This window comes from Dreissena polymorpha, chromosome 1 (genome assembly GCF_020536995.1).
Source record: "Dreissena polymorpha isolate Duluth1 chromosome 1, UMN_Dpol_1.0, whole genome shotgun sequence".
NCBI classification, from domain to species: domain Eukaryota; kingdom Metazoa; phylum Mollusca; class Bivalvia; order Myida; family Dreissenidae; genus Dreissena; species Dreissena polymorpha.
The window spans coordinates 173,140,979-173,159,430 of record NC_068355.1 but is presented as its reverse complement, the minus strand read 5'-3'; the positions used below and the strand labels follow the sequence as shown (position 1 = coordinate 173,159,430).

The following is an 18,452-nucleotide window of genomic DNA, read 5'->3' as shown; positions in this document are numbered from 1 at the left end:
ACTTTGACACGTTTGTAGTCCCTTAGTTGCCACTCACATATGCACTTTGACACGTTTGTAGTCCCTTAGAAATTCTAGTAAAATTTGAAACTTTTCTTCTAGGTTTTAGTTTTTAAGGTTTTATTTCTAACCCTAAGATACTTGGGCAGCAAAAAGCATTAAATCTGAACAGATTGAGTTGCTCACCAGCTGTTCAGGTTTTATGCTGGTCCATATAGCCATTTCCAGTTTGCCTCTGAGGAGACAGGGTTTAACCCTTTGCATGCTGAGAAATTTGTCGTCTGCAAAAATGTTGTCTGCTGAATTTCTAAAATTAGCATTTTCTTTAAAAAAAAAATCAAAGAATACTATCAGAACAGCAAACAGTTTGGATCCTGATGAGACGCCACATCCTATGGCATCTCATCTGAATCCAAACTGTTTGCAAAGGCCTTCAAAATTTGGTTCCAGCACTGAAAGAGTTAAAAATCAAGTAATGGTTTATTACAGGAAAAAGATATGAAAATGTCTCTAGATTTAAGCTTTTCGTGCAATAAGGCTTAAATTGTTAGGTTCCAACTTCAAATTTTTTGTTAGAACTAATGCTAGTTTCAATTGCCTTAAGTTATTTTAAAGGACAATGGCTCTGTGCCTTATTCAGGTTTGCAGTGGTTAGTGGCTACCTTGGCTGGATGGTGTACATCGTCTCCCTGATCTACGAGGACCAGGACAATCTGAACGTTCCCAACCAAGGGACACAACTCTCGCGGAGATACAAGGGCATGATTGTCCTCTTCTTCTTCCTCTTGAGCATCAGCACTTTTGTTGTTTTGTATGGTGAGATTATTTTTTCATCTCTTTTTACATTTCCAAACATGTGTCTTCTCTAGAAAAACAGAAGTGTCCATAACGTATCATCATTGACAGCCATGGCTATGTCTATAAAACTCTCTCAGTAAGGGACAATTTTATCTAAAGCCCTTTCTGCCAATGTGTACCAAACCAGCCCATGGTATACAATATCCGTGTAATAACCTTTAATTATCATTTAGGCCACTCCAAATTAATATGTTGGTCGTCGGATTTTCAGCACCTATTTTTTCAAAATGGAAAAAAAAGTAATTTTTTTTACCGCTTGCTCTCATTTTTATGTCCTTCTGTAACCATAGCGCATGTGTTTTTTTTATAATTTGTAAAGAAACAACAAAAAATGCGATCTAGCAGAAACGATTTTGACGCTACAAATACGAATGCCAAATATAGTGTTTCTTAACCTTTTAAATTTTTAATTGATAACTGCAGACGCTAAAGTATTCAATCGAGACGACGGGTACATGTTTCGCTGTCATGACCGTTTTAACAAATTGCGGTGAAAAATTGCTGCAGCCAACCCTTAAAAATATAAACATGACGTAAGATTGTTTATACTTTTTCTTCATTAAATGGGCATATGGACGGTATTTCCCTATATGTAGGCAATTTTTTCCTATAACACAATTTTTAGTGAACAAAAAATAAACATAAAATCACTAAATGCTGATTCTATAAGTTTCTCAGGGACAATGTTTTATAATTTTTTAAATACATGGTTTACGGAACATGCCTAACAGCTAGGTCTGTGTATTGCAGAAACATCAAATAAATTCTTTGTAATGTATAATTTTATTTCAGAAAAATACAATACCGTACTAGCCATCAATATATCGATCGATTTAAAATAAGGTAGCGACAATGGATTATATGCATGGCCTTTGTCTGACTGTCTGTCATTATCATTTTGAAGATTGTCCCTCTTCAAGTTCTATTGCGACATGGTATACCTTTTCACAGCTTGCAACATGGTATACCTTTTCACAGCTTTCACTGTTTAAAACAAATATGGTATACGGACCATACGGCCCAGACTATACCGCCCAGATTAGCGGAACATAAGGCCCAGGTTGGCGGACCATACGGCCCAGATTATCGGACCATACAAACCACATGTTTCTTTACGTCATGTACATTATAATAAAACACGAATATACTACAATACTGTGCTACCATTGTACTATGAATGTGTTAAAAATAAATAAAACGGGAAATGAAACGTTTGTGTCATATTTTTGCAATAGTTTTTAATACTCTCAGATTTTAAATTCATTTTAATGTTGTCATGAACTATTCATTTAAACACTACGCATCACGCAAACAGGCACTTTAATGGGCAGAATATATTTTAATAAAGTTGTAAATTTATAACATAATTATTAAATTAAATACATGCTGCGTGATAAAATATATTATAATTGCAATAGGGGTATGACACTCGAATAAGTAACTCGCACGTTTGTATATTGGATACGCCCTATTTATGACACCTACTGATTGATCTTATCGATTACAGTACCGGTAATTGATAATAGACCCTAATGGATTAAAACATCTGTAAGTACCAATTAAAGGTTAAGTGTGATAATCGTTATAATTGTAGACAACAACGGCTTATGTCTGCACATCTGGTGCGCTATTTAAAACATAAATATTGATTGATGTGATAATTACACTAATGCTAATAGAGTGAGCACGTCTTTAATTACTAATTAAAGGTAAAGCGTGACAATCGTTATTATTGAAGACAATATAAATATCAAGTATGGACATGGTCTTACCATATTCGAAAAAAAAATGCCCGCGCCTCCATGTTTGTTTTGCTGAAGGAGAATTTACTCCAACTCAAGAGCTGTCACTTGTGACAAGTGCCAACGATGGCATTATATCCGATGTGGAAACACCGGGATATCGGAGGAGGTATATGACGAAGCTATGGACACGGTGGAGCAGGTCACTCAACGTCAATGTCCCTCACTTCAATGATATGGTTACACGTATATTTCGTGGTCAAAGGTCATATGCAACTTACTCCTATAAATATGAGGTCGATATATATTCTTTGTATAATATTTCAATGTAAAATATAGCTGTATCTCTTGATAATGCTATATTTTTCTATCGAAATGTGATACTTTATTCTTCGCTCTTCGCTCGCTCGAGAATTTTTCTGTTTAAAAAAAAAATAAAATAAAATTTTCGCTCGCCTATTCCACTTTTTTTCAAAAACTTCCGTAGACCAACAAATCAATTTGAAGTGGCCTTATAAGAGAAAAATATCAGCATTGTTAAAAATTGCATGTGCTTTGCTATTGCAAAAGATTTATTCTATTTTCAAGTGTGATGTATAAAACTGTTGCATCATATAACATTTTTTTTTATCAGAAACAATAATTTAACTGTCTAGACTGTCTAGACAGTTTATGGACATAGGATCATGTTTCATTGATATGCTGTGGCACCTGTACTCTCTGTATGCAATCTCGATATATATTTTTTAAAGATTGTCTTAGATTTGACAGTTTAACTCTCCTAAATTTTTTATTTCATTTAGTAGGTCTTCTTGAAAACTGGGCTTCATGGTGTTGTGTAAAGTATGATCCCTGATGAGTTTGTGCAGTCTGCAGGAATTACATTTTGACCTTGACTTGATTTTCGTTTGTCTGAGACTTCATTTAAACAAAATTTCCATAAAAGCGGAAAGTGTTGTGCCTGTTTAGGTTGTGCCGACTGCCTTATCTGGGATGCTATTTTACGCACGTGCATTGAAGCCAATTTTTCAAGAGCACGACATATATCTGTGCATGTCTGAGATTGTGTGATACCCGTATACATAAAAACGTCTTGAATTGCATGGATAATATGGATGTTTACTTAATATTTGAGCACAACTCTGCTTTTGTCAGTATGTATTGGTGAACAAAATTATTGGGAAAGAACTGATTTTAAGTTGTATAAAAATGTAGAATTGCTGGTGGTGGAACTGAGCAATTGTAGTCAAATGATTCTGATGTTGACTTTCTCAGAAGTTCTTTATGTCTCAGTAAGTTTGAAGATATTCTTCAGTTTGATTTATGATATATGAATTTGGCCTACTGTCTTCATGGTCTCCGTTCTAAAATTCAGCCCTTGAAATAATAAGACTTGATCCTTATTATACTGTAGACCTTGATAAGTTCATCTAAATTTAAATGTTTCCAATTAATTAATCTTGTATTGCATGTACTTACAATCCTCATGTAGTTTAGTTTTATGTTCAACTCTTGCAACTTGGAACCTGTTTGTTTCAGTTCAGCATGTTGTGTGGACAAACTTCATCTACATACTTCTGCCGTGTCCCATCTGGCTGGCTGTCTGCCTGAGGTAACCATGGCACATATTTACCAATCCAGTCCAATTATTAACAAAAAAATATATATATAATGTCTTTCACATAAGATTTTTTTTCAGAATTTGAAAAAGTATAGGGAACCAATAATTCTTGTTGTTAATAAATGTTGTTTTGTTGATATCGAACATTTAATTAAAGTCAGTAATTTCATCAAATTTAAATTTTTTGTACATACATAAAGAATACTTGATAAAGAAGTATTTTCTGCATATTACAGGTTTGACATCTACAAGCAGATTGTTGGCTGGATATCTTCCATTGGACCCCATGTCCCCTACCTGATGATGACCTTTATAGGGCTTCAGGGATGTGTGAGTACCCTGGTGTAGTCCTTCTTAATGGCATATTTATGACACACATCAAAGACGAGTGAACTACTTGTATTTGGTTGGGTAATGATCAACGTTCAGTAAATCATAATATTAACATTGTACATAAAAATACATTATAATTAAAATGATTACCTCACAAAAAAAATAAAGCATTTTATATACAATTGTCAACATCACTTGTGAATGGGTCATTTCTGGAGATATGCTGTTGCTCAAAATGTGTTAACCATTTGCATGCTGGGAAATTTGTCGTCTGCTAAAATGTCATCTGCTGAATTTCTAAAATTAGCATTTTGTTCGATTTTTTTTCAAAGAATACTATCAGAATAGCAAACAGTTTGGATCCTGATGAGACGCCATGTTCTGTGGCGTCTCATCTGGATCCAAACTGTTTGCAAAGGCCTTTAAAATTCGGTTCCCGCACTGAAAGGGTGAACATATCTTGCATCACCCTTGCTTGTTTTGTTTCAGGTCTTAGGATTCTACTACAAGCAGGTTATGACAGTCCCGATGTTTGTATTTGCTGTCTGGCCATGGATTGCAAAACGTGATCAGCTAGAACAGGCAAGTTCAGATCATTTCTAAATGAAGTTGAATGTGGCCATCTTATTTTTAGCCATTTTGTTTAAAGTGTGAGTATTTGTTTAATGTATAACAGTACTATTTAATATTAAAAAAAGTCAGCGCTGCTATGGAATTATTTCGCCAAGTAAATGTGCTGAAATGAATTATCCCTACAAAAGTCATGCAATAAAAGTGTTGAAGTTGAAATAAAAGTGGACCTTCAGCTTCACAAGCAGGAGAGAAACTCAATTTTAAGGATCTCCAAAACACACAGATCGTAGCTCTCTAATGTTACCAATACGTAAAGTTATGTATTGACATGTAGTGATCATATGTAGGTTCATAGCATGAAAAAAATGTATTATTATTTGTTATGTATTTGCTTACAGAAGCAACTTTTTCAATGGAGCGCATCATGCGTTATAGTTGGGTTATTTCCCTTGATACCTGTTGGCACCAGAGAACTACAGTTTGACCTTGTGTATGTACAGTGACCTTTATCTTGTTTGCTTTAACAATGCTATTGCAACCATTTACATTTCTGTGAATGAATCTTTTGCTTACATTTTTTAATGTGCAAAGAATGTTCTTGAAACATGTCATCACTTGTTAGCCAGATTTGTACTAACTTTATGTTTGTGCATGCTTAAATAGAGTGCTTATGTTACATCTTTTAAATGCATGTTTGTATAATCAGAAATAGAAATAAGAATAGAAAGCATGTTCTTCATGGTAATTTTTGAATGAAAGATTGTTACCTTATCTGCTTCTTAGTTTTTTTGTTCTTAGTCTTTTTTTTCTGTATTTATAGAGTGTTTGGGGGAGTTGTAGCAGTATTAACAGCTTGTCTAGTCATCCGCAGGTAAGGACTACAAAAACTGCATAATGTTGGTTCTTTGTAAATGTTTTATCAACAAAAAAGCATTATCATTCTGTTTACGTTTTTACAAATTCAGTTTTTGTAAGGGTAAATAATACTAAGTAAACTTGGTCAGACACTTATTGTTACATTTGTGAGTTTGCAAACGTCCCTGGTTTTGATCATATTTTAATGTGTGTAAAAAGTAAAGAATGCTTTAAACAGGACGTTCTTATAACAATGTAGCAAATTGTTTAAATCTTAATATTACTGTTTTATTTCCAGTTTTGCAAAGAGGCAGTTAGCCAGAAGAAAGTTATTTTTAATATATGGCTTCCAGGTACACTTATAGTTATCTATTTAAACTTTTTAAGTGTTTAGAACTATGTCTGACAAATTAACCTCATATAACAACTTGTATGTATAAATGCTTTGAAGTTCTTTTGAAGTTTAAATCCAGAGCCTATATTAAACTCAATGATACATGATTTTTGGATATATTGGTTTACCAATTTGGTCAGTCAGTACGATAAGTTTTATGTTAAGCTTTTTGGAATATCAAACATAGGTAAAATCATTATCAAAGTTGCGGTTTTTAATTGAACATTGTGCAACTTATCTATATGATATTGTCATGATTTTATTTTTTTGTTAAGGACATTATTCTTACAACATGATCTGGCTAATTCATTGTCAGGTTATAATTATGTTGTTGTTGTTGCTACAGATAGTCATGATGATAGTAGCCATAGTGATCATGCGTCACACGGCCTCGCTTGCTGCCCATGATAAGAGGACACCTCTCGTTAGTCAGATCATCAGTTGGATCATTCTAGGTGAGACTTGGGTTCCATGGCTGGCTTTCTGGTGGAAGTATTCTCAGTCTAATTTCGTACAAACATTAACCATGAACAAATTAGGTAGCTGTTTTTATCAGACGACGCTGCTATTCTGTTTTCATCTATATATCTATTCAAACATTTTTTACATCAAAATACGTGTGTGGTAATATAACACCATTAGAAGCTGTATCAATTATAAATACTGCTGTTGAGATGGCACAAATGAAAAAAATTAAATCTCACTGTTCAAATATATATGAAATAAAATTTATTGGTAAGCCAGAAATACTTGAAAGGCATAATAAAAAAACACTGATGAAAAGATATAACAATTTATGGCCGCAATTTTAGTTCAAAATAAAAATTAATTCAAAATAAGAAAGTTGAGTTTATATTTATGTTTAAGTTAAAAAAATATTAATCTTTATTTAACAAGTTTGAACCCCAGAAATAAGTTTGAAAAAGTGATAAATTTGAATTTTAAGGCATTTTGAAATAGCAGTGTTTAATCCTATTGTAAACTCTTGCAAATACTTAAATTAATCTATAGCTTACAAATGATTATTTCTGTAATTTTTTTTATCTTTTTTTTTCAAATGTTTATTTCATGTTTTATTATGATAAGTTAAAACAAGAGCACTGCATAACTGGTGCCAACGCTCGGCTGCGGGTGAAGTTTTGAATAAATGAAAGATTGTCAGATTATTTTATTTTTTTAGAGGTCACAGTGACCTTGACCTTTGACCTAGTGACCCAAAAATGGGTGTGGCATGTAGAACTCATCAAGGTGCATGTACATATGAAGTTTCAAAGTTGTAGTTGGAAGCACTGTGATGTTAGAGGCAAAGTTAAAGTTTTAAATTAGAGGTCACAGTGACCTTGACCTTTGACCTAGTGATCCAAAAATGGGTGTGACGTGTAGAGCTCATCAAGGTGCATGTACATATGAAGTTTCAAAGTTTTAGGTGGAAGCACTATGATGTTAGAGACAAAGTTAAAGTTTTATATTAGAGGTCACAGTGACCTTGACCTTTGAACAAGTGACCCAAAAATGGGTGTGGCATGTAGAGCTCGTCAAGGTGCATGTACATAAGAAGTTTCAAAATCTTAGGTGGAAGCACTATGATGTTAGAGGCAAAGTTACTTTTATATTAGAGGTCACAGTGACCTTGACCTTTGACCTAGTGACCCAAAAATGGGCGTGGCATGTAGAACTCATCAAGGTGCATGCACATATGAAGTTTCAAAGTTGTAGTTGGAAGCACTGTGATGTTAGAGGCAAAGTTAAAGTTTTATATTAGAGGTCACAGTGACCTTGACCTTTGACCAAGTGATCCAAAAATGGGTGTGGCGTGTAGAAGTCATCAAGGTGCATGTACATATAAAGTTCCAAAGTTGTAATTTTAGAGCAAATGTAAAGGTTTTAGCATGACGCCGGACGGCGAGGAGGCATTGACAATACCTCGGGTTTTCTCCGAAAACAGCCGAGCTAAAAATTATCACAATTTTATGTACAAAGTTTATGCTATGCAAAATTTAGCTCAAAGATCTTCTAACAGATATTACAATTAAATTAAACTTTTTCACCTTTGCCTTGAAAATTATATTCAAACTCAAAAAGTCAAATTTGACTGAATTCTTTTTAGGCTTTGACAATGTCTGATCAATAAGTTGTATATTAGGGTATATGTATATCAGCAATAAACTAAATTAGAAAAGAAAGGTGCCTATAAGCTGTGCTATGGGAAAACCAGGCTTAACGCATGTGTGTAGAGTATTTTTACATTCCACACAGGCTTATCAGGGACAAATTTTTCCATTTTTATGGAATTTTTCGTTTAAAAGAAGTTCCTTTTAAACAAAATTCAAGTCTAGGCTAAAAATGTTATCAAATGGGAACCATACTTAACGCACATGAATTTATTAATTAAGCCTGGTTTTCCATAACCATTTGTATATGTGTTAAACTCTAAAACATGAATTGTTTCAGTCATTGGAATTTTGGAGCCGTTTATAGTGACCACAGATATCAAGTGTCGTCTGTTTGCTATCGCTCTTGGCTGGATGGCACCTTACATACTTCTATGCATCTCATATCCTTTTTACATACCTTATGCTGTTCAGTTTGTAAATACATGAATTTTTGTAGGAATAAATTTTTTTTTTAACTGTTCTTAAGAGATGTTAGGCAATTTCTATGGTAATTTTGCTTTTTTAAATTCTCATTCTTTATCTGAAGATTAGTTTCTTATAATACTTGCCGTCAGCAAAAAAGCAAAAGGTTTGACATTGTGTTAATTACGGAAGACATTAAAAGCTTGCCTCAAAGTTGTGGGGAAAGTAATATGGAAAGCATATTGTCAAAAAGTGCATATGAAGTTTTTGTATGTTCATACATACAGTCCTTTATTATATGCTCCCATATATAAGAAATTATTATCGTTCATTATCTATCATAAGCAGTCATCTTGAAAAACCAGACTAAATGCATTTGTGTTAAAGTGTCCTCCCCTATCAGCCTGTCTGCACAGGATAGTAAGGAACAACACTTTCACCTTAAATAGAGTTTTCCTTACTTAGAGACTGCCTTTGGCTGATCTGGGACCACACTTAATTCAAATTCAATAAGCCTGGTTTTCTGCTCATTTAACCCTTTCAGTGCGGGAACCGAATTTTGAAGGCCTTTGCAAACAGTTTGGATCCAGATGAGACGCCACAGAATCCAAACTGTTTGCTATTCTGATAATATTCTTTGAAAAAAATCGAAGAAAATGCTAATTTTAGAAATTCAGCAGACAACATTTTAGCAGACGACAAATTTCCCAGCATGCAAAGTGTTAAGTTATGGTTTTTCCAGAGCAGGGCTCAAGTTTACAATAATATCAAGGCGCGCACAAAGTATTGTGTATTACACTCTTTAACGCATGGCACATACGAGGCCTTATTCATGGTGTTCATGTGCTGGAACCTGTACATGTGGATTGTGCTGGAGACCAGCCTGCGCGTGGACTACAAGGAGGTGGTATCAGTTGCCATGGAGAATGGCAGTCTCTGCGACGGAAAGGCGACTCCTGATCAAGCCAACAGTGCCACAAAATTCGTGAGTATTTACTGATATTGCAAATAATCTAATGAAAGACAATTAAATGTGTTAGTTCAGCGTATACATACCTAACAAATACCTAAACATATGAAGTTTGTAAAATAATAAGCTTTTTCTTGCTTATGATATATCTGTTCTATGAATGTAAGCAATTTTTTGCCAGCTTTGTCTAAGGATCTTTATGAGTATAGGCCTCAGACCAATATTTAGAAACATTCCTTAGCCATTGTTTTAATTTCAGCAAACAAAATGTTAAAAAAAACAATACTATGCCTTGTTACCTATTCAAATCCATTATTAAATGTGTATCTTTGCAAAGTTTTAGTTTCCACTAAAGTTCTTTATTAATACCAACATATGTAAAGGTAAAAAGACATTCTCAGATGGAAAAAAAATCCACTTTTGTTGTAATTATATGTATTTTGAACAATTGTATTTAAAAAAGTTTGTATATAGATGAATTTCACTGAATGGTGTTAAAGAACTCACTTTGCACTTTGTTAAATAAACATTATGTATTCAAGAAAAATTAAATGGGTCTTTGTTATTATGGAAATTTTGTTACAGGTTTCCAACTTTTTATTTGTAAGATATAGTAAAATAATAAAAAACATATTTTCTTTTGTCTGTAATAAAATTAAATGCACCTTAAGAATAATATAAACTGTAATTCTAATATAGTGATGGGTCCAAACCCAATCAGTTAAAGCAATATTTGGCATATGTTTCAGTTTGAAAGCCTTGATTTTGCCACCATATCAACTCAGAACACCAACGGCAAGAGTCGTCAGTCGTTAGTACGAGCAGATCTACGGAGAGCCTTCTATGCTGTATCCTTGACAACCATGTATTTTCATGTATTATCATTTGCCCGGCCCTGCAAACCCAGTGTGTGGAGCGATGGACATCCAGTCTTGGGTTTTCAAGTTCGAATCACAAGCAGGCCACAGGACTTGTGTTGAGATGGGTCATTATTTCTCTTTAGGCCATTCATCCGCTACTTTGTTTTCAAGTATGGCAGTTTTCAGCTACTGGCAAATGAATACCGATTTGATCAGTTACATAGCTTGCCCAAAGAAAGAGTGAGTAGGTTGCCTGGCCTTGTATTAATGTCAATCTGTCGTTCTTTTTTAATTTGCAGACAATGCCCTTTAAACAATTCTGAGTTGATGATGATCAACAAGAATATATACATGTGTATATGGGCTGTCCTCTTTAAAAAGGAGGTTAAACGTATATGCATTAAGTGTCATCCCAGATTATTCTGTCTGCATGCATTAAGTGTCATCCCAGATTATTCTGTCCGCATGCATTAAGTGTCATCCCAGATTATTCTGTCTGCATGCATTAAGTGTCATCCCAGATTATTCTGTCTGCATGCATTAAGTGTCATCCCAGATTATTCTGTCCGCACGCATTAAGTGTCATCCCAGATTATTCTGTCCGCACGCATTAAGTGTCATCCCAGATTATTCTGTCTGCATGCATTAAGTGTCATCCCAGATTATTCTGTCCGCACAGGCTAATCTTGGAGGACTCCTATTGCACATACATTTAACACCCTTTTCACAGAGAATGGCCCGTATATAATCTTGGAATGTTCTCCTTAACCCTTGTTCCAGATCAATCTTGTAATAGTGAGTCTGTTTGGAACTGGGAACATAACCAGTGTTAACAGGTACGTGTATTTTTTGTCCCTTACCGGTTTCACCGTACGGGACTTATGGTTTGCGCTCTGTGTGTCCGTCTGTCTGTGAGTCTGTCTGTCACACTTTTCTGGATCCTGCGATAATTTTAAAAGTTCTTAATATTTTTTCATAAAACTTGAAACATGGATAGATGGCAATATGGACATTACGCACGTCATTTCATTTTGTTTCTTTGTCAAAAAGTCTGGTTGTTATTGCAACAAATAGAATAGAAATACTGCTGAAAATGGGGGTTTTCTGGATCCTGGGATAACTTTAAAAGTTCTTAATATTTTTTCATGAAACTTGCAACATGGATAGATGTCAATATGGACATTATGTACGTCATTTCATTTTGTTCCTACGTCAAAAATTGTGGTTGCTATGGCAACCAAAAAAATAATAATCTTAAAATGGTGGAATTTCTGACAAATTTTGGAGCCAGAAGGGGACCATATTGCTTGACAATAGCCTTGTTTTTAACTCTGTTGTTAACTTCCAGTATATCTACTTCATTTACTCATTCACTTTAACTAAGTAATAAGAATAAGTTCATAATCTTATTGCTTCATATGTAAGCAGTAACAGAATTGTGCAAAAAATATCTCTCTTTCAGAGTCCCTCATTATTGTGCATGTATGGCTATATTTGTCTGATGTCATAATCATATGAACTAGTATTCTATAAATGCCCCTCTCTGTGTAAGAAAATGGTTCAATGCATGTGGGTTAAGTGTCATCCCAGATTAGCCAGTGAAGTCCTTTAATCAGGGATGCCACTTTCAGCTTAAAGTGATTTTTTGTCAAGAACAGTCTTCCTTCAAACAAACAATTTAATCAGAGCAGAAAGCATTGTCCCAGATTAGCCTGTGCTGACTGCTGCTAAGTGTAGGTGTAAAACAAAGCTATTTTACAAGGCTGATTAACTCAGTAGGTAGAGTGCTGTGATGCAAAGCTAATTTACAAGGCTGGTTAGCTAGGTAGGTAGAGTGCTTGGCTACAAAGCTAATTTACAAGGCTAGTTAGCTCAGTAGGTAGAGTGCTGTACTACAAATCTAATTTACAAAGCTGGTTAGCTCAGTAGGTAGAGTGCTGTGCTAGAAAGCTAATTTACAAGGCTGGTTAGCTCAGTGCTGTGCTACAAAGCTAATTTACAAGGCTGGTTAGCTCAGTAGGTAGAATGCTGTGCTACAAAGCTCATTTACAAGGCGGGTTAGCTCAGTAGGTAGAGTGCTGTACTACAAAGCTAATTTACAACGCTGGTTAGCTAGGTAGGTAGAGTGCTGTGCTACAAAGCTAATTTACAAGGCTGGTGAGATCAGTAGGTAAAGTGCTGTGCTGCAAAGCTAATTTACAAGGCTGGTTAGCTCAGTAGGTAAAGTGATGTGCTGCAAAGCTAATTTACAAGACTGGTTAGCTCAGTAGGTAGAGTGCTGTGCTACAAAGCTGTTGTGAATGTAACGTAACGTTATTTGCCGCGCCGCGCTTAAGTGTATTACGTCCCTGACGTCACGCCATATTTGTTGTTGTTTATATACGTCATTGTTTATATTTGAATCTGAAGTAAAAGGAAGAACCTGAACACACAACGCTTTGTACCTTTATTATCCCACACGATCGCGATATTGGTGCCGTTACAAAAAAAAATAATGAATCTACAGAGAATACATATACAGAGAGAGGGTCACCGCCGTTTCATTGAGAAATATTTGGAGAAAATCGAACAATCTAAGGAGAACGATTCATTGACCGATTTTCACGCTATTCTCAGCGCTATTGAAGCGAAAGTCACGATTCTAGAGACACTGAATGAGAATATACTTTCACAGACGGAGATAGAGGGATTGGAGGAAGAAATATTTCAAACAGACACGTATTCAGCGGAACTGGATATCCAGCTGTGTCGCTTACGAGCTTTCCGAGATCAACAGGAGAAGAGAGCAGCCCAGCATACTACCGATCTACCACGAGATGACCAGAGAAATTCAAGTAATCAGCAGCGCAACAGCAATGGTTTGAAACCAGACGCTTCTTCTTTCTTTCCCGACAGAACTGTGACGCCAGGAAGTGTGGCGGCGAACTCTAACAGCCTGGCTCCCGGCGATGTTGTACTGAAGATAGGAAACGTGAACGCCACGAACATCAGCCACAACGAGGCCCAGGAGGGGGTCTGCGGGGCCACAAACATCCTGCAACTCACAATCAAGAAAGGTCCCGGAAAAAGCGCCTCTATGTCACCCACGCCCATCGGGTCCGGTCAGTTTTCGACACCTCTGGAGCAACGTGATAAATACTCTACACTTCCAGATTATCGTATCGGAACTGGGTACCAAGCACTTAATAATGTATCTAGTGGATATAATAACGGCCAAGAAAGTAGTGCATATGACATGCGTCAGTATGAACAAACTCCGCCAATGTCTGGGCAACAATCACAACAGAATAAGTACCCATATAAGTCGACATCTGGTATTCAATTACAGTTGAATCCTCCATCTCAAATTGGTATGCGAAATGACAACAGCTACAACCAAAGAGGAGATTATAACGATGGTGGTAGTTACAGTCAGCCAATGTCGCATGTGCAATATACGAACGGAAATATGACTGAGTATCCGTATCAAAGGCAAACATCGGTATGTTCTAATCGTCAATATCCTTATTCAGGTCACCCTTAAAGTTATTTTATAAAACCTACTCCATTTTCTCCCGGTTGTGCAGATAACTTCACCGACAACAGCCCGCAGCATCTACGTGCTCAAAGGCAGACGTCGTCCGGAAGTCAGCCAGTTGGTAATGTGTACGACGCAACAATTAGCCCTGGCTTTCAGTCCTGCTCTTACATGTCAGACGAACCTCCGCCTACCCCACCCCCACCTGACCTATCAACCGACTCGTTCCTTCAAGCGTTCCGGAGATTTGCCAGCCGGAAGTCGTTGCCCACGGTGATGGTATTAGACAATGCTACGACTTATATTGCTGCTTCCAATCACCTTAAGAAGCTATTCAACTACCAAGTCGTGCAAGAGGAGCTCAGCAGAAAGGGAACAGAGTGGCGATTTATTCCCAAACGTGCACCATGGTACGGTGGTTTTTGGGAACGTCTCATTGGACTCACTAAGACGTCTCTAAAGAAGATCCTCGGAAGACGATACCTTTGCATGGAAACGTTGCAGACGATAGTGACAGAGATTGAAGCTGTTATCAACGATAGACCGCTAACGCACGTATCATCAAGCATCGACGACTTGGAGCCGTTAACGCCGTCACATCTTCTTTATGGCCGCAAGATGACGTCACTTCCGCATCACACACATTTACCCGACGATGAAATGACGCAAATTCAAAGTGACCAGACGACACTAACCAATCGGGCGAAGCAGCAGTCAGACATCATCGAACAGTTCTGGAGACGTTGGAAGTCGGAGTACTTAACTGCCTTAAGAGAGTTCCACACAACAACGGGCTCTAACGAGAAACGCATTCGGGTCGGAGATGTCGTGCAGATATACGATGAGGGACCACGTATCCGTTGGAAACTTGCTGTAGTCCTAGAGCTGATGACCGGAAATGATGGTTCAGTCCGTGCCGCGAAGATAAAGACGAAACATGGAATAACAAATAGACCAATAGTGAAACTCTATCCATTAGAAACAGTCAGTGATGTTGAATAGAGAACAATTAAGTATTAAAGATTAACGCGCAATTGTGATTGAAATACCGAAATAGACAGTTGAGTGCACATGTAATTGAAATACGAGAGACACTTATTAAATTGTTGTTAAGAAATTGTTATTCAGAAATTGAGTGATAAACATTTGATATTCATTTCAAATCAACGTGTATACTTGTGGTCAAATTAGTGTTACTGCAATCTTAAGATTTTAACGAATGATTCAGGTTATCATAAGTAATGATACATATTCTCCTCTGATTGTTAATAATTGTCACTTTTCGCGGCCCCCAGAATGTTGTGAATGTAACGTAACGTTATTTGCCGCGCCGCGCTTAAGTGTATTACGTCCCTGACGTCACGCCATATTTGTTGTTGTTTATATACGTCATTGTTTATATTTGAATCTGAAGTAAAAGGAAGAACCTGAACGCACAACGCTTTGTACCTCTATTATCCCACACGATCGCGATAAAAGCTAATTTACAAGGCTGGTGAGCTCAGTAGGTAGAGTTCTGTGCTACAAAGCTAATTCACAAGGCTGGTGAGCTCAGAAGGTAGAGTGCTGTGCTACAAAGCTTATTTAAAAGGCTGGTTTGCTCAGTAGGTAAAGTGCTGTGCTGCAAAGCTAATTTACAAGGCTGGTTAGCTAGGTAGGTAGAGTGCTGTGCTACGAAGCTAATTTACAAGGCTGGTTAGCTCGGTAGGTAGAGTGCTGTGCTACAAAGCTAATTTACAAGGCTGGTTAGCTAAGTAGGTAGAGTGCTATACTACAAAGCTAATTTACTAGGCTGGTTAGCTAGGTAGGTAGAGTGCTTGGCTACAAAGCTAATTTACAAGGCTGGTTAGCTCAGTAGGTAGATAGCTGTACTATAAAGCTAATTTACAAGGCTGGTTAGCTAGGTAGGTAGAGTGCTTGGCTACAAAGCTAATTTACCAGGCTGGTGAGATCAGTAGGTGTGCTGGACTTCAAAGCTAATTTACAATGCTGGTTAGCTCAGTAGGTAGAGTGCTGTGCTACAAAGCTAATTTACAAGGCTGGTGAGCTCAGTAGGTAAAGTGCTGTGCTGCAAAGCTAATTTACAAGGCTGGTTAGCTCAGTAGGTAAAGTGCTGTGCTGCAAAGCTAATTTACAAGACTGGTTAGCTCAGTAGGTAGAGTGCTGTGCTACAAAAATAATTTACAAGGCTGGTGAGCTCAGTAGGTAGAGTTCTGTGCTACAAAGCTAATTCACAAGGCTGGTGAGCTCAGAAGGTAGAGTGCTATGCTACAAAGCTTATTTACAAGGCTGGTTAGCTCAGTAGGTAGAGTTCTGTGCTTCAAAGCTAATTTACAAGGCTGGTGAGCTCAGTAGTAGAGTGCTGTGCTGCAAAGCCAATTTAGTGTTCTGTACTACAAAGCTTATTTACAAGGCTGGTTGGCTCAGTAGGTAGAGTGCTGTACTACAAAGCCAATTTACAAGGCTGGTTAGCTCAGTAGGTAGAATGCTGTTCTACAAAGCTAATTTACAAGGCTGGTTAGCTCAGTAGGTAGAGTGACGCACTACAAAGCTAATTTACAAGGCTGGTTAGCTCAGTAGGTAGAATGCTGGGCTACAAAGCCTATTTACCAGGCTGGTTAGCTCAGTAGGTAGAGTCCTGGACTACAAAAACAATGTTTCCAGGTTAAATCCCTGGCTGGGCCACTTGGGTGTGCATTTTTTATGAAATCCCTTCTACCATTACCTCTAATTCAAGCAAGGCAGCTGTTGGTTACTGGCATACGTATGCAGTTTGTTTTGGTAAACCAACTTACCTGAGAAAAGTATGAATTGATTAACTGACTGCCATGCTGATGAGTAAACTTCTATTAAAAATGGTGAAAATCCAACTTACCCCCCCCCCCCCACACACACACACAAATCAAAATTGCATTACTAAAATGTGTGTATCTCTGGCTTGTTTTCAGCTTTGATCCAGCTGCAGTGTTCTGTTTCCTTACCATCTCTAACCCTCCATCCATGGGACTCATTGTAGTGCTAAAGGTAAGTACATGTAGTTATGAACAAGGTTGTTATGAAATGGAAGTTGTACTTTTTATTATGGTGAATTTTTAAAAGAAGCATTTTTAATGTAAGTTGATAAAGCAAAATTATTTTATTGTTCTTATAATTAAGGTACGTATTTCTTTTTTTTCTTAAATCTTTGATGTTCAAACTGTAACTAAACTACTAGTATTTATTAAAATTAAAAAAATTCTGGCACAAAATATTATCATATGGCATGTTGCATATAACACAGTCATGTGCCCTTGTGAGCCTAAAGAATAAGAGCAAACATTTAGGTCAACGTCAAATTGGGGCCAACACAGTTTGTCATCACTGTAACTTCATTATTTACTTGACTGTTTTAAGATATTTTACCCTAAATGGTCACTGTGTGGACATGTTGTACACAACACATGTGTCGCTACCAAAATTGTGTGGGACAATCTCACAGGTCAAAAGGCTAAAATAAGAGGGATTTTACTTCATCATTTATAAGAGAACTTCAAAATAACTGGCCACAACTGATTACAATGTGAAGAAAAAAGCTGTATGCCAAGGTGAAAGGTCAAGGTCACACCTTATTAGGTCAAATATGGGTATAATACAGCATATTAAGTTTTGAAAATGCTGATAATTTAAAAACCTCATGTTTGATAACATTTTTTGTTGGTGACATGCCCCTTGTGTGTGTCCAAACATTTGCATGCGGGGGCGTTGGTGTCTGTGTCAAGTTACCAATATGCTCAAGGTTGCCATGTTGTATTTCAAAACCTTGGTTAAATGGGTCATTGGTTACTGAATTTTTTTTAGATAAGAATAAAAGTTAAGGCTCATTCTACATCCACATTACTTTAGTGGACAAAATTAATTGTTCAAATGTCTATTAAGCTGGGTTCCCACTGCCGATCAGATCACCTCGATCAAGCCCGACCAAGCGGTCGTGTACTGGTCTGGTTTGGTCGGCATGAGCGGTCAGGGGCGGTCCGGTAGGTCGGCATTGGTCGGGCTTCCTACCTGACATGTCCCTAAATATGTCAAAAAATATTGAGTAGCGGTCAAGTAGGAAATGGATCGAAAAGGGCTCGGGAAGTGGTCGTGTATAAGTCAAGTAGAAGATCGAGTTGAT

At 36.8% G+C, this 18,452-nt stretch overlaps 1 protein-coding gene across 50 annotated transcripts in view; it reads left to right on the top strand.

Annotated features, from left to right (window-relative positions):
* The window catches only part of LOC127861432 (GPI ethanolamine phosphate transferase 1-like), a 98,262-nt gene that overhangs the window by 69,241 nt on the left and 10,569 nt on the right, over nt 1-18,452 (top strand). For all 50 annotated transcript variants that reach the window (XM_052399969.1, XM_052399953.1, XM_052399958.1 and 47 more), the window contains exons 15-27: nt 641-816; nt 4,140-4,212; nt 4,458-4,551; nt 5,044-5,136; nt 5,526-5,617; nt 5,948-5,998; nt 6,281-6,335; nt 6,723-6,831; nt 8,828-8,933; nt 9,772-9,937; nt 10,672-10,770; nt 11,563-11,618; nt 17,248-17,323. In XM_052399969.1, coding sequence (XP_052255929.1) covers nt 641-816; nt 4,140-4,212; nt 4,458-4,551; nt 5,044-5,136; nt 5,526-5,617; nt 5,948-5,998; nt 6,281-6,335; nt 6,723-6,831; nt 8,828-8,933; nt 9,772-9,937; nt 10,672-10,770; nt 11,563-11,618; nt 17,248-17,323 — 1,246 coding nt within the window. The remainder of the gene's footprint in view (nt 1-640; nt 817-4,139; nt 4,213-4,457; nt 4,552-5,043; nt 5,137-5,525; nt 5,618-5,947; nt 5,999-6,280; nt 6,336-6,722; nt 6,832-8,827; nt 8,934-9,771; nt 9,938-10,671; nt 10,771-11,562; nt 11,619-17,247; nt 17,324-18,452) is intronic.